This window comes from Desmodus rotundus, chromosome 5 (genome assembly GCF_022682495.2).
Source record: "Desmodus rotundus isolate HL8 chromosome 5, HLdesRot8A.1, whole genome shotgun sequence".
NCBI classification, from domain to species: Eukaryota; Metazoa; Chordata; class Mammalia; order Chiroptera; family Phyllostomidae; genus Desmodus; species Desmodus rotundus.
Genome location: NC_071391.1, coordinates 66925847 through 66943502, shown reverse-complemented (window position 1 = coordinate 66943502; position 17656 = coordinate 66925847). Strand labels below are relative to the sequence as shown.

General features: G+C 35.5%; 1 protein-coding gene across 1 annotated transcript in view; it reads left to right on the top strand.

Moving 5' to 3' along the window:
• The window catches only part of CNTN5 (contactin 5), a 1123225-nt gene that overhangs the window by 781077 nt on the left and 324492 nt on the right, over positions 1 to 17656 (top strand). The window contains exon 8 of the mRNA XM_024574613.3: positions 14504 to 14707. Within this exon, the coding sequence (XP_024430381.3) occupies positions 14504 to 14707 (204 nt within the window). The remainder of the gene's footprint in view (positions 1 to 14503; positions 14708 to 17656) is intronic.

Below are 17656 nucleotides of genomic sequence, written 5' to 3'. Positions count from 1 at the left end.
TGTTCTCATAAAGATACTACTGTATCACCTGATCGTGAAGTATCCATTTAGGCATAGTATTACAGCAATGCCAACATTATTAGGACCGCCTCTGTCAACTTCCACATATGCATTTTAATTTCCCCCCTGATGTAATCATTGATAGAAATATTGGTGTAGGAGAGTGCTTGTCCACTTGTAAAGTGCAGCCTTCATGCTGTGTTTTAAAATTGTGACAATTCTATCCAGGACTTCATTACAGAGTTAATAAAATCAGTGCTGTGTTGCTGCGTTCCACACCAAAGATCCAGCACTCCGAGGTGTGTGCTTTTCCCTCCAGGTAAATTAAGGCATCCATTTGGATGTCATATCTTTGTAATTAAAGGAAAATCTCAGGTTAAGTTAAGAGTAATAATGCAAAAACTGCACAAAGAGGCAGTATTTCAAAATGGTGGTCTGATAACAAAAGAACTAATTTAAAAAAAAAACAAGAATGAAAGGATTTTATTAACATTCACCACAAACTGTGAATCAGTAGTCTTGAATGAAATAAAGCAAAAGAAATATATCTTAGAACTCTACTTATAGGTTCTACAAATTCACCATTTAAAACTCCTGTTTCATTTATTCTCACTTCCAACATTTGTGAAAACAGCTCATGATTATGTTGTTTTTTCTATAAATTCTCTTTACTTTAGGCCAACTAAATTGGCACTATAAAACCCAGCAAAGTGTCTAGAATATTGGTATTTATTCAAGTCTCATGTCCTTATTACATATATACATATACAATAGACTACATGTATTCCCAGGGGTTTCTGAAAAAAACTTCCTCGTAGTTCATTTTGATTATTTTATTCATCACCTTACAAATGGAAAAACTGTGCCCAGTAGCTTAATCAAAGGTTAATGTTATGACATATAGTAGAAAATATTTTTGAGAATGCATTCATTCTGTATTCATTCAATAAACAGTTATGGTGGGCCAGCCACTTTTCAGAATACTTAGGGTCATGGTGGTGAATGAAATAGAGAAGGCTCCTGCCCTAAGAAAGCTCACATTGTATTGCAGAAGACAACCAGAAGTATAGATAGATGATAGAGATAGATAGATGATAGATAGATAGATAGATAGATAGATAGATAGATAGATAGATAGATAATAGATAGATAGATCATAGATAAAAAAGATTTTTGGTAGGGCTGGTTTAGCTGAGTTGTACAGGGAGGACTTCCCAGAATAAGTCATTTGAGAAGAGTCTTGAAAGAAGTTAAGTAGTGAGCCACACAAATATCTGGGGGGAAAATGTTTCAGGATAAAGTTAAAATGAATGCACATGTCTTAAGTTGAAAATTAACACCTTGAACACCAGTGTGGCTGGGGTGGATTGGAGAAAGAAAAGATGGTGTTAAGCTTGAAAAGACAGTCAGAGGTAAGCTCACGTAGGGCTTTGTAAGATTATAAAACTCTATTACCAGGGTTTGAAAAATAGTATAAGAAAATATCTTCTTTCACTAATAATTGAAACAACAAAACACTGCATTTATCATCAGAAAGGGATGTATAAACTGCTCACTGGACACTATAGTGCTTTGAAAATTATTTCAGACAACTAGAGAAATAATACGCAGTTATACTTTCATACAATGCAAGATATCCCTAATTGTCCTTCATGGAAACATGATATTCTGTTTAAAGTTTCTAAATAAAACTAGATAATCCTATTTTTAAATGGTTGCCACATTTTACAGTAAGCATATGACACAGCCTCTGCCGCAGGTGAACATACAATCTGGTAGGAAAGATGATGCACCCACCTAGGACAGGGTCCATTAGAGAACGTAGGCTGTACCAGTATAAGAGGAGTGTGTTGTGTGGGTGTAGAATAAAATGCAGGGAGACCACACTTCATTTAATATCTAACCTGGAATATTTTTAGAGTGAAAGGGTGTTATCAATAACATTTCTGGGGAAAGTGGTGTAAATTATCACTCTTCTAAGCAAATCAAGACACCAGTAATGATAGGTCCATAGAATTTCAGAAGAGAAGTTAATTGTAAATTAGAGTGACTCCTGAAGACTTTCAAGAAAATGACACCTGCACTTGGCTTGTGTCTAGGCATGTGACGTGGCAGAAGGAGGGTGGGAATGCATCTAGTCCAGAGAAATAACATTATAAGAGACATTCTGATTTAAGAATCACCCTACAGTTCAGCACTGATGATTGTGAAAAGTGGGAGATGAGTGGATTGTGAAGAAAGAGATATGTTGAGGTATAAGAACAGAAAGACTGTAATAGAGTTCAAATTCTGCAAAAAAGAGTCTCATACAAGAGAATCATGTAAGATCTATTGGGCCCTGGCTGCTGTGGCTCAGTGGACTGAGTGCCTGCCAGCAAACCAAAGGGTCCCTGGTTCAATTCCCAGTCAGGGCAGATGCCTGGGTTGCAGGCCAGGTCCCCAGTAGGAGGCGCATGAGAGGCAACCACACATTGATGTTTCTCTCTCTCTTTTCCTCCCCCCTTCCCCTCTCTCTAAAAATAAATAAATAAAGTCTTAAAAAAATGTCTATTGGTAGGCATGTGACATGAACAGTGTAAAACTACTCCTAAACTTCATTTTGATGCTGTCAGATGAAAATATTGTAGAGCTACATGTAGTATAAAGTATACAGATGTTTTAATTCTGCATAATCTATATGCTGTTGCATGATAAGTTGGAGCAGAATAGCATATGGGTATATTAAAGTCAAATCCCTTTTTTATGCATAAATGTATATTTACATATGATGCAATGTTTCATGAAGATTTAAGAGTGACAGATTGATTTTGCAAAGGGAATAAACATAGCAAAAATTGTACATATATATATAATTAGCATATATACACATATATGTGCTAATACAACATTTTAGATAATAATGACCATTTGTGAATACTTATTATAATCTTGAAATTATGTTAACATTTCTTCTAAAGTTTCTCCCCAAATCCTATGAGCTAGATGTTATCACAATTATTTGACAGATGAATAAACAAAACTGAAGAAGCAGGGAATTAGCTGAAGACTGCACAGCTGCTCGATAATAGTGGAAATATTCAAAGGCATTTTTGCATTGCTATAAAGTCCACGATCTTGTCCATGGTGTCATATTACCTCTTACCTATACTTGTGCTCACTGAGTTGAGCCCCATGTAGCTCAATCCTTGTACAGAGGTCCCAACTGGAATAGGAAGCAGGTTACTTAATATGCATCTCATTTCATTCAAATAACATTGTATAAGTATCATCATCGTTTTAATCATTTCCTTCCAGTAAACATATGGGATAAGTACTAGCATTTTTAAAAACCTCTTTCTGCTCTGCCTATTCTCTGATATAATGTAGCCTGATAGTTCATGGTTTTCATTTAGCAACTGGTGTGCAGTCTGTTTCTTTGGGTGATGCCTCTGTATCAGAATCCCTCATTTTCACCTTTACCTGTCAGTCCCTAAATCAGTGGTTTCTGAGTAAATTTATCATCCTGACAACTATTTTGTATCTTTGAAATTTGTAGTAACCCCTACAGACATTTAGTTTTCCTATTTTTATAGCTATAATATTGTTTAAACTTCCTGGGTTCCAATAAAATAGTATTATTTTTATTCCAGCTATTCTAGTTTCTAGTAGTCTTGTGATTTGGGAAAATATCACTGAGTTAATCACTGAAATTATTAATGAACCACCAAACTAGAAACAGTTCCTTGGGGGAAAATATATCACACAACCCACACTTGTGGAGAAAACGGAACAATTTAAATTGATACTCAACCAAGAAGTCTGAATAAGTTTGGAAGTCTGAAGAAGCAAATACCTTCTATGTCCAGAAATTCAAGGAAAGGTTAAAGATTAAAGCAACATAGGAACTGACCATAAAATACCGCTTCAGGGAACTGAAGTCTGGAAACCTTTTGGACAAATAAACAAAAAGGAAAAGGGTGAGATGAAAACCAATTGATTCAGGGAGTATCAACATATTTTTTTTCATTCAAACTTTTATTTCCATACTAATGCATGCCACATGTCTGAAAAACTAACATAAGTATTAGGGTGAAAATAATGACCAATCTTAATTATGGTAAATACATCTATTTTTAAAGGCATATTCCTTTTTTTCAATATGTTCTTTAATTTCTCAAACTTTCTTACTATTCAATAGTGAACTTTTTTATAATGTCTAGTTTACAAATGTACCTTGATAATATATTTTTAGAAAAGACTAACATTTGGAGGTTAAGGTAAAAAACATAATTATAAAAATCCAAAACCATCTGATTTTTATAGAAAAATGTCTTACAGAATTAGAGAGTAAATTTTAAATAGTTTTTGTACCATTTACATTGTTAGTGTAACTGACACCAACTTTTCTATTTTTTTCAAAAAAATCAACTAAAAAAATCCTAACCAAAATTTCATGCTCTATGAGTTCATATAAATAAAAATTTGAAGATTTATTACAGTGATTACATGTCACCAGAGATAAATATGTATTTTATGATTAAGAATTTTTTTCTGAAGTAGGTGATCCAAGGGAAAAGTCCTCAGAGCAGAAAACGAACCATCTCAATGACTTTTGATAAATAGATGATACCTGCTATTTCTACACAGTGCATGGCAACGTAACAAACAAATTACCTTCATTAAAGAGGTGCACGAAGGATTAATGAGCATTAGTTAAGCCACAAAGACACAAAGAACATTCATGAAAAATTACGAGTACAAGAATTTGAGTGGCAGAGAATCTCGATAAAATAATTTATCTTACCTGAAGATTTTCTACTGTAGCTGTATGATAAATGTAACCCAAATGCAGCCAGTTTCAGATTTAGCATGCAAAATTTGGCAAAGTCAACCTTAGAGGGTTTTATCCTCTGTGACTCTCCCACCTAGAGGGGGGATAATTTATTAAACATATTTGTTTCTGTTAATATTTATCCTGCTATAAATCTTTAAATTTATAGCATCAAATTTTCATAGCATGAAATTAAAAGAAGTAATGCATCTTTTAAAATTCACTGTCAGGGAACACTGTTGAGTGTTTTGGATCCTTAGTGCATAGAGCTAAATTGAACTTTAATTATTTTAGTTACAGACAAATGACAAATATGGATAAAAAACATTTGACCAAGTAAAATGGGAAAATGAAAAAACTTTATTTTGCTAACCAAGATTTCCACTTTCCTCCCTTTGGAATGTTGCCCAAGATTAATTCTTTCTACTCTTCATGCACTGCTAATTTGTGGACTCTTTTTATTCCAGAAAATACTGGATTGTTTATGTATGGGACTATTTTGGTTAAGTATTTTTAAAACTTTGTAAAGCCTAAAGAGATCAGGAATAAGTATCCATGTTTGTAATCGGGCATTAACATTGTTTTTACCCCTATGAACACCCACATTTCAGACACACTGTGCTGCTAGTTTTCAGTAGGTTTCAATGCTATCAGGACACATCCTTACCGTTTTACATAGCTAAGACTTCTGTGGCTCCGCGGCCACAGTTTAATGAGATTGTGACTCAATAGTCATAAGAATTTCCAGCAACCTCCCATACCTTGGTCTGGTGAGTGGGATTTAGATACTGCTCTAATTAGTTGCTATATGAAGCATCAAAGTTTCGACTGGCAAAAGTAGACCCCAAAATGTATATAACAATCTAACGAATACTTGAACCCACCGTTAATCAGGTTCTTCTTTTTCAAATAAAGATCTATGCTCAGTAAGAATTGTTGGTCAAGTTATTGATATCTGTATCTTAGTTTTGTCATCCATAAAGTAGGGTTACCTATCCCTGTAAGGATTTAAGAAATTAACATACATAGACCACAATGTTGGGGACATTCTAAGTACTCTACAGCTTTCCTAGATACTACTGGTGCTACACCCAGCTCCCTCTCACCTGGGAAATGCACCCATCCAGCATCTGTCCCTTCTCCAGAGAATTTTCCTTGCTTGGAAATTCCCTGCCATTACTGCACCTCACTATTCACTGGCCAGCAGCTAATAACTGACTCACGTGGGGGAGGAGAGAACGAAAGACTGATTCCCACTGATTCTCTTTATTTTCTGTTCAGTCACTCATCAAATCTACAGTGGAATTTGTGTTCCAGAGTCCCAAATGGAATTAGTCCCAAACTAATCTCTGGTAGGGGACCACATCCTTTCTTAGCTTTTTAATGTTTTCCTTGCCTTACCCTTTGTCTTTTAATTTCTAATCCTGGGAACACTATCAATAAATCACATTCAAAATAATCTGCTTTTCGCCCTGGCAGGGAGGGTGACTCAGTTGGTAGGAGAATCACCTCGTGCACCAAAAGATTGTAGGTTCAATCTTGGGTCAGGGTGCATATGGTAGGCAACCAATTGATGTCTCTTTCTCTCCCTTTCCCCCTTCCTCTCTAAAGTCAATAAGCATATCCTCGCGTGAGAATTTAAAAAAAAAAAAAAAACCCTGCTTATCAGACTCTGTTTCTAGGAAACTGACCTAAGACAATAGATGTTCACTATTATTGAGGTAATTGTTGTTATTAAGCTGTCTAATATTTTGATTTAGTGAGGACAAACTCTTCGATTACCTTGGTCATGTCCAATGATGGACTACACAGTGTTCCAGCAATTCCATGTGTCTCTTCTTTAAACTGAGCTCTTCTCAATTTCGATAAGCACAGCAAGATCGTATCCCCTGGTAAAATCCTAGCACACAGGTATTCCATTGTTGGTTCAGGACTGGGCTCTGTGAGTTGTAACAGTGAACTGTGGGAAGTCCAGACTGAATGCTTTTCAATGCAAAAGCCGAAGCCTAAGCTGAACGTGTGCCACTGACTGTGTCACACTGTTGAGTAAATGCTGGTCCCTGGCCTGATGGAGTTTACAATTCACTAAATACAATTTTAAAACCCCTTAGCAAAGCAAGATATTTAGGTTGCATTTTGAAAGAGCTAGTAATGACCTTTGTATCTAGACACTGGGCTCCTGGGGTAAAAAAGCCCTCTGCCGTGTGAGGCATTCCTCAGTGGAACAGCGACACGCTGCCACCCAGTGTGTGTGAGCACTTGAACTCTGGAACTCTGGATTCATTCCAGGTGTGGATTATGAGAGAACGCCGGTTTACTACTGTTCCTATGTACAAACACTTTATATTTGTTTTGCTAATGGTGTTCTGAATTATATGCACATAAAGTTTTATTTTGTCTTGGTGACATTTAGGTTGAAGCAGAACTCTGCTGCTTCTGAGTCTAGGTAACAAATATAATGAAAATCCATGTCTCAAAAACTGTAAAAAAGGAGAATTAGTACTTTGTTTTGTTCAACCAAGATAATGAAATTTAATGCAAGGATACAGCCTGTCTTTGTATTAAGGTAATTTTATTTTTAAAAACACATGACAAGTGTTCTCTTTTGCATTCTTCACAACCTCTTTGAAAATATCTTGATTGTGCAGGCACTAACCAAGTGTCAGTTACAAAGCTTTGTTCTATTGTATGGCTGCTGCTCAGCAAGCACCCTTGCCTCAGGGGAAGGATGCCTATAGCTGACACTTTGGACTCTTGCAGAAATTAAACCCAACTAATCCAACTATGCGAGGTTCAAGGTGAATCTGCATTGTACCAAATATGCATCGTATTAGGTCATTTATCCCCACCCCCTGGCTACCCTTATGGAGCACTTCCTTCATGTTGAACATTCTGATTTAAGTGGCTTGTGTAATCCTCAACACAACCATAGAAAGAATACACCGCTGTCCCATTACATGAATAGTGAAAGTGATGTTCAGAAAGACTGTATGATATAATGATAAAATACAGGCTTAGAGTGAGTGCAACAAATCTGAATTTTTCCTCTGACACTTACGAGCTACAGTTTTCCACTGGTTCCTTCATCTCTCTGAGGCTCAGGCCTTTGATGTTAAGGATAATTATAATAATAACTACATCTAGTTCTGTTGTAGTAAGTTTACATATAATATATAATTTTACCTACAGTTTTCTACATTCATTGAATTTTAAAAATGAGAAGATTAAGGCCTAAAAGTGCACAGTTGGCAGATCATGCAGCCATTCCTGATAACCTGCTCTTTGTGATTCCAAAGTGCATAGTGGTATTCACTCAAGATGCTCCCTTCTAATCTGTTTGCGTCAGGGGAGGGGAAGGGAACTAAGTGGAGAAATGTGTAAAGTTGTGACCCACAGTAAACTCGTTAGTTCCTTTCCCAGCCCCACCTACTCATATCTCCACAATATCTTGAACAATACTTTGTTTATAATAATATATCACTACTTACTTATTTATCAATATTCCCAGTTGGCTTGATCTTAGTCCCCATCCTACATCCGAAAGCCATTTAATTCGAACTGTCAAATAAGCTTCCTCCACAAAGTGTCAGTGAACAAATTCAAGTAGGAGAGAAATGACTGACCGTACATAAAGGCTATTAACCTGAGAGTTTGGACAACCTTAAAATTTTACACCCCTTCAACCTTTGCTCAGTTTGCCTTGTATATTTGAAAATAGTTCACAGTAACTTTGTAAACATGACCTTTTCTCCTTTGTTCATTGACGGTACATTACAGATACTTAAAACTGCCTACATTGTCTCTCTGTATTTAGAATCTGTATTTAGCCCAGCTTCAAACATCCTCTTTCACTCATATTCTCAAGGTGCAAATAAGCTCACATGCATCTTAGACAATTTACAATGAAGTTTAAATATTAAAAAAATACACTCGTTCTTGAAATTTAGGTTTATTAAAAAACATACATAGATGTTTTAATGCTAATTATTCACTTATTCATTAAATATGTGTTTAGCAACTACACACCAGGCATCCTGTTGGGTTTTAAAGATATGTAGTAGTAAGGAAAGTAGATTTAGCTTTGGCTGGTGTGACTCACTGTATTTACCTCCAGCCTGTGAACCACAGGGTTCGATTCCCAGTTAGGGAACATACCTGGGTTGCAGCCCAGGTCAGGCCCCCGTTAGGGGGCACTCGAGAGGCAACTACACATTGATGTTTCCCTCTCTTTCTCCTTCCCTTCCCCTCTCTCTAAAAAATACATAATAAAATATTTTTAAAAAGGAAGTAGATTTAGTGAATGCTCTGCCAAGAGTACTTGATGTAGCTGATAGTGACATTTTCTATCATAATGAAGGTGTACATCAGCAATGTACAAATATATTTCCTACTTATTTCAGGTTGTATCCCCTTATGATTAGTAGTAATAGATAATTAATAGGACAATTCTCTACAATATTTTCATGATATTATTAATTCCAAAACCCAAAGTGGTAGTATCAGCTACAAATGCTTTAAAAACAAAATAATTGTAAGTGCAAATTTCTAAAGCCATATTGCATCTTCCAGTAATTAACTAAATTCCAATAGTCAAGTATCTTTACATCAATCAATTTATCAAAAAAGAGAGGAATCATAACAGATGATGGAATTATAAAAACAAATATTACAAGGCAATTAGTAAGTATTAAAATGTTTATGATGTATACCTTACTAAGTAGCATCTAATAAAAATTAATGCAAATGTATATGAAATTATAAGCACAAAACTTAAACTATAAGAAATCAAGCACTATATATATATTTATAATAAAGAAAAACTGTAATTGTAGTTATTTGACAGATACAACATTGAATCTCACATTACAGGAGTAGCCAGAAAAAGATGACATCAAGGATTTTGGCAAATGCAGCCCATTAAGTGAAATTTTTATCATACAGCATAAAACTGAGCATATCATAAAAGTAGAGAAGCTTCTGGTTTTTAAGTGTTCCTTTTTATAGCTAACAAGGATAAAGAAAATAGGGTCCCTGGGAGAATTGCATTGTAAATTGGGTCAGTGAACAGCTCAGATACCATATCCATAATATTCTCTCTAAATCCTTTGACCCAAAGCTTCTGATATGTACACACATTATTAGCAAGAAGAATGGCTATTTTCTAACTTGTAGTTATATTAAAGAATGTTGAAATGAATTGCAGATAATTAGTTATTGAAATTGTTTTCAAGGACTTCAGAGACTCCAGTATGTGGTTTCATTCCCCTTTCTCACACTTTTTTAATTAATAAAACTTCAGTTATGAGAAATGAGCATCATTGTCTATATGGGTGCTCCTGTTGCTGTTTCCAGTAGCTGTGGAAATATTTTATTTAAGTGGTCACCTTTTTGTCAGGGGAGCAGAGAGGAGATCGTCTGTTTTGTGACACTGAGTCAATTACAATTGTGTGGAGAGTTTGCGATGCATAAAGCCGTGAAACCTGGACGCTCAATGAGGAGAACAGACAGGGCCAACCTAGCAACTTTCCATCTACCAAAATTTAGAAATAATGAGTAAAGAAATTTTCAATATACAGTGAAGCTCACAAGAAAGAAGAAGAAATCTCCAGGTGTCAGAAATAAACAATATCTAAAATCCAGGGCTAACATCCTAACTAAAATCCAGGAATAGTGTTAATCCTAAAGAGATTTGGCAGCAAGATAGATTGTTTATATGACGTGGAAATCGACCTTAATGCCCAGGAACTTGGCAATGCATGTTCATGCTGGAATAAAGCGTACACCTTTGGGTCTGCCCAAGAAGGGAAGTTGGAACACCAACAGCGTATGCACCAAGCCAGGCCCACAAGAGGCTGTGACCTCAGTTAACTGAATGGCTCTCACTGACTCAGAAAGAAGGACAAAAAATTCTCCCAGGAGAAACCAAAACTTCAAGATGACAGCACATGGGACTGTAGGCCAAATATATATTACCACACAGTATCAAAAGTGCACAGTGAGATTTAATACAAAAAAATTGATCCCAAGTAGGTATATCCCAAGTGGGGCTCTCGGTAGGAGCTAATGCATAATATCCTTGAGAGAGACTCGCACAACCAAGAATGCACACAATATCTCAAAAAGTAACCATTGTCTGCTAAAATTGGGAGTTCTCACTGAAGAATCGTATCAAGAACATCTAAAACATTCTCAGTTGTCCTAACTAAACAACACTATTTCAAAAAGAACCTTAGAAAAATGGAAAAAAATCACAATTGATCAAATAGTCTCAATATTCTTTTGAAATGGATAATAACATTAAAATTTTAATAGCGATCAGCTTGTACTAAATTAATTTTAGGTGCCCAGCACAACTGGCATGAAACAAAGTGGTATATGAAACAAAAGACTAACACTATGTTTTACTGCCTCTCTGAATTATTTTTGTCATCCTCAGACTCTAAAATCCTGGGTAATACTAAAAAAATATTAATGTTGTTTTTTTTTATAGTAAAGACAGCTCTGAAAAGGATATTAAAAATGCTAATAGAAAATGAAAAACTTTATAATATAAATTAAACAGCAATCTTTTTTTTAAATTTATTTTTTATTGTTATTCAATTACAGTTGTATGCCTTTTCTCCCCTTCCCTCCCCCCACCCCAGTTGAACCCACCTCCCTCCCCCACCCCCACCATCCCCCCCGATATTGTCCATGTGTCCTTTATAATAGTTCCTGCAATCCCTTCTTCCCACTGTCCCCACCCCACTCCCCCCTGGCCACTGCTAGACTGTTCCTCCCCTCAATGTCTCTGGTTGTATTTTGTTAAGCAATCTTAAAAGATATTTGGCCCAGTTCAATATTTTTATTCCAGGTACAGTCATAATCCCATCCAAATTGAGGTTGTTGTCTATTCTATTTTGTACCATTTCTACTTTGTATCTTTCTTGAAATTATGAAAAGCTTCCCTATGTAAAACTGAAAACTTATTTTAAAAACTAAATAAGCCTTTTTGAACTGCCAAATATCCACTTACCTCTAATTTTTTTTCACATTTTTTTATTGTTGTGCAAGCACAGTTGTCTCCATTTTCCCCCCCACCACTCCTCCCCACTACTCCCCCCTACCCCAGCCATCCCCACTTCCCACCTGTGATCCCAACTCCCTTTGGCTTTGTCCAAGTGTCCTTTATACATGTGCCTGGCAATCCTTCCCACCATTTAGTCTTGCTCACTGTCAACCCTTTAAATTTAAATACAATTTGTATTGCATTCAGTCTTGCTAAAAAGTGACCAAAGCTTCCCACTTTGCCAGGATGAAATATAAATTCCTAGTCTCCAAGATCTACCTTATACATCTCTTAACCACTCCCAGCCTCACACCCTCATTCCCAAGACACTGAAGCGCTGGCAGATGGGTTCTCCCTCTCATCCAGACCTTTGCCCAGACTGTTTCTGTGTCCACAGTCCCTCTGTTTGTACAGTCAGCTCCTTCAATGTGACACAGGTGTTGACTCCCTCCAGGAACATTCTCTGGTTTTCTGTTCTTTCCAGTCAAGCAGAAACTTCTCTGTTCTCTAATTCTACCTCTTCACACCTCTCAGGCAGTGCTCATCAATTGTTGGCTACCTGTAAAATTTTTTTAAAGTGACAATTTTGTGTAAACACTTTTTTCCCTATTTTATAAAACGCTGACTCAATAAACACTGTCAGTATAACAGAAATAGTATTTTAATGAATGGTAGACTTTAATTGTTCAATGCTTGCTTCTCACCAAATTTTAAATAATATAAACCAAAAATTGAGGTACCCCTGTAAAATCTAGTGTAAATAAGCTTCAGAAATATCAAAATGTCTTTGAGTGATGTTTAAATGACAAATGAAACCCTTATTATAACAAGTAGAGAAATTCAGAGTATTAAGTGTGAGAAGTCATTGAATTTAAAGTCTAGTTGAGCAGTGGGAGAACAGAATGAAGTATTTCAACTGTAGTCTATGGGTTTTCTTTGAGTGAAGCCACATGGATGCTATTAATAAGTTCTTAATAAAACACCAAGTGCACTGAAGACTACCAAGTAGGTAACTATAGCTATGAAAAATAGTTTGTTTTATAAAATATTTGAAAGGTTTTTGACATTGCAAATGCATATTACAATTATAAGCTAATATAACATAACATTTCAAAATTCTCAGGCATCCACTAGAATTATAATATTTGCCTTAGGAGTAATAAATATTGGCTAAACTTGCTTAGTATTGACGTTCTACTCATCCTGTATTTTCATCCTGAACTTCTGCCATCCTCTACCCAGTCATTCAAAGGAGATATGAAAATATTATCTGGAAAATTTCTCTCTCAGTGTGTTTTATCTCCACTGTATTTCTTGGACAAATACCCTTCTTCTCATTCTTATAATCATGGTTATAATTGAGATTTTTTTCAGCTCTCATTTCAATGTGCACTATTTTCTTATTGTTTTTTTCCTGCAGCCTTGCTCTTACTTAAATTCAACATTTGCAGAATCACCAGAATAACCAACATAATGAACATATCTGTGACAATCCTTTGCTGAAAAACGTCCAGCAGTGCCACACTACATATCAGAGAGAGCACAGGCACCTCAACATAACCTACACACCATGTTAATCTGTGTTAAGTAATTTGGGTTTACCTCCAATCTCTACAACCTCTTCTCTGACCACTCCCTTCCTTGTATTTTTTTACTCCAATAACAAAAAACTGTTTGCAGATGTCCACTCTTGCCATCCAACTCCTTTTCTGAATGACCATCCTCATCTGTCTCCTTTTACTGGAATAATTTCAGCACTCCATACACCCTTCACGTGGCCAGTTCCAATAAATCTTTTAAGACTTTAAACTGATACCAACACAAATTTCTCCCTTGGCTTCTATATTAACCGTACAACTGCCTTCTCAATTTCATGCTAGCTAGTATGACAAATTTAATCTGTTAAAATGAAACTGATTTTACTCCACCCACATCTCCAAAGAACTGCTCTTTCTATCGTCTTTCCATGTCAGTAAAGAGAAATACATTCTAGTTGCTCAGTTACTCAGGCCCAACATCTTACTCCTTGACTCTTTCCTTCTCATATTTCATAACAATCCATCAGCAATTCCTGTCAATGATTCCTACCACATTTGTACCAGAACCAATTAACTTCTCACCAATATTTAAGAAACAAATGAGCAAAGGAATGTAGCTCAGGTGTCTCTTAACCCAGGAAGTTTTCATTGATCAACATGATTGCCTAAGTGTCTTTTCCCATGTTTGCTTTAGAATAGAATATGTATTTCCATTTCCTTATTCCACATTGTTTTATGGGTTTGGGTAACTATCTCCCATTAGATTGATTATTAAGAATGAAAAACTCTCTCATCTTTTTAACTTCAGTGTTATCATAGTGCCAATCACCTAATACACATTCAGCAAACATTGCAATTGAATGAATGAATGAATGAATGAATGGTATAAAGGTTAAGCATCCTTAAGAAATATTCCAGATCTTTTTGTAATCATCAGAGCAACAGTCTTGAACATGGAATGCTAAATTAAATAGATGTGTGAATCAAATGGATGAAATATATATAGCTTTGAAATATATCTAACACTTAGTAAAGGCTTTGTTATTTGAGCTTTAACTGTTATTAAAATAACCTGTCTTTCAACAATTAAATTTTGTGTATTTTCAGAGATCATCTATAGTTGGGTATTTAATGAGTTCCCTTCCTTTGTGGCGGAAGACAGCCGGAGATTCATTTCCCAGGAGACAGGCAACCTTTACATTTCTAAAGTCCAAACATCGGACGTTGGCAGCTACATTTGTCTGGTGAAAAACACAGTGACGAATGCCCGAGTACTTAGTCCTCCAACACCACTCACTCTACGTAATGACGGTAAGTTTCATGGCCCCTGTTAAACTGGTCAGCCATCTCAGATGTGAAAAATAAAGATGCGTTAGTGTTTTGCTAAGCCCTTAAACCTAGCACAAAATAAATAAAAAGACATTTGCCATGTTTAGACACTCTTCAGTTGGAAATTATGCATACCTTAGAATAAAAATTTTGACATAGGAAATTGATGATCTATGAAAGAGAAATAATAAACATAATGTCCCCAGATGCCATAATGGGAAGAGAAGGTGAAAAAGAAACTGTAATAAAGATTCCACAGCTCTTTTCTTTGTTCTTTAGTGCCTCTATATAGTACATGTACATGAATTGCAAGCATTTTATAGTTCACTTTTTTTATAGGCCCACTTTTCATTACATTTTTACTTTAGTTTCCTTCAATTTGAATGTTCAGCTTTTAATACTTCATGGTATAGGTATAATTGTTATTATTACTTTTCCAATAATAACACTTGGAACTTTAACTTTTAAGTGCAATTCAGGAAGATTTGATGATTCTATAATTATAGGTATTGCTATCTATCTAAAGTATCTTCAAATTTAAACACCTCATTTCTAGTTACAGACATTTACAGTTAAGCATTACATTAAAGGAGTCAAGTGTCATATTACGGTTGATATATAAGGTTTGCTCTCTCATGCAACAAAAATCTATAAATGCATATTAGGAAGTTAGCTTGAAAACACTTATTGTAAAGTTTTAAAAAATAACATATTTTAACACTACTCTTTCATATATACTTAGTTTTAGAAAATACGCTGCTGGAACATATGACCAGAGTTATATCACAAGATATGTGCTTACCACTTAGTTTTTCATCTTATATATTTAGACTTCACAGTAAATATAAGTACATATACTAGTAATAATATTATCAGGTGGAATGTATAAATGCAATATATATTTTAGAGATAAGAAAGCCAATATTCAAGAGATGAAGTGACCTACGAAAGGTCACACAGCTAGGTAAGGCATGGAAGAATAGACGGGAAACAAAAACAGAAATTTGGAGACCAGTTTAGAGTCTATTGAACCAGTCAGCCAAGATGCAATGAGGAACAGAATGGAAGCAGTGGTGACCCCACTGGAGGACAGGAAACACACCTGGGATACCACCCAGGTAGATTACCAGGATATGATGACTAATTAAACATGGGGCTGTGGAGTAAGAGGAAGCTTGGGCACAGTCCATCGCAGGGGTGATGATTGATGGACCGTGATCACAACTACAAATGGGAGTTCAACACTGCTACTCAATCCTACTAAACTTCTGTGGGCTGTTAACCTGTAAGCCCCTCTACTTCCCTTAAACTGGACTATAACCCAATGCCTCTTCATACACACACACACACACACACACACACACAAACCCTACATAAGTATCAAATTTATCTTCTTATTAATAAAATTCTAACTACATTTCCATTCATACTGTTCCTTCCTCATCCTATTTGAATACTGATAATATACTATTTCTACTCCTATTAGGACGGTCCCTTTATCTTTGCTGATTTTTGTTCCCTCTGGCCTTTTCAGAACATTACCCTCTTAGTCATTATTTCTTATATAACCAATACCATGCCACTAAACTAACAAATTATTCTTAGTCACCACATTAATTGAATTTTCTTGAGCAGTTGCAATTGTTGATCTTTTTTTAAGAACTCTATATTTTCAAAGAATCATTATTTGACCAATACTATATGAAAGGCTCAATAAATAATACAAATAAGTAAAATGAGACTGTTATATTTAAGTTAATAAAAAACAACTGGAAAACATCTACTAAAGTTTAATTACATCTTTCAATGAGAGTCTTAAGATATTGTAAGAGAAGTTACAAAATTTACATTACTTTTTTCTATGAATTATCTAACATTGTTTTCTTGGTTGTTCTTTGCCTACTAATGTATATTTTCTATTATAGTAATACATCCATATTAAATGAATGGTTTATAAGTCATACAAGAAAACACATACATGCACACAGCTATCTCTCTCCCACCCATCAAATCCCACTCCTTAAAGCCAACTTTTCAACTTCTCCTTTTATTCTTCATGAGGTCCACATATCATGCTAGAAAATATCTAGGCTTCTTGTTTAATCAAGTTAAATAAAATCATTAGTGCATTTAAGAAAGCCCATGAAAAGAGTATGAGGTAAGGAGAAATGAGTTTAGAAATGACCCTTAAGTAATAAAAATTGTATTGGAAAGGTAGAGAGTGAAAATCTTACACAAGATAATGATAAGTCAGAGAGATAATAGGAAAAAACAGCAGTGTAGCATCAAGGAAGCCAAGGGAAATGAATGTTTGAACAGGGAGAGGATGTATTTGTTGCCCGTCACCCTTTGAGACCTTACAAGAAAAAGCCATTCATCAATGAGAATACTGAAGGAGAGGAAGCAGTTCACTAACACATGAGACATTTTGATATACTATTTCTGGAAAAATAAGGACGGTTTTGAGTTAAAGGATTAAACAAGTAGAGAAACTAAAACTCAGAATTAAGTTTAAGGAATCTAAAAAAGTTTAAAGGGCTAAAGACCATGTGCCCAGTGGAAGCCTGAAGAAGCTGTGAAATCAAAGTTACCTGAAGGCAGACATAAAAAAATGAGACTGAATAAAAAGGGAATTCAAGGCATGTATGTTTAACATATTTCAGTAAAATATAGGAATCCCTCCTCTTCCTTATTCCTACATGCCAAAAGGCCAAAGAGCTTGTCTCTTAACAATATGAATAAACTTTTCATGGAAAGCTAAAGTACTTGATGTGAATGGTGGCACACAGGCAAAAACTTATTCAGGCAGGTGGGGGTCCACAGACTGACGAGCAGTTCCTTGCGCTCTATCAAAGCCGAGAGGACTATGAACACGCATTACCCAGCCCTCTCCCCACCCCTGGCTCAGAAAGGAAGCAATTCTACAGACAC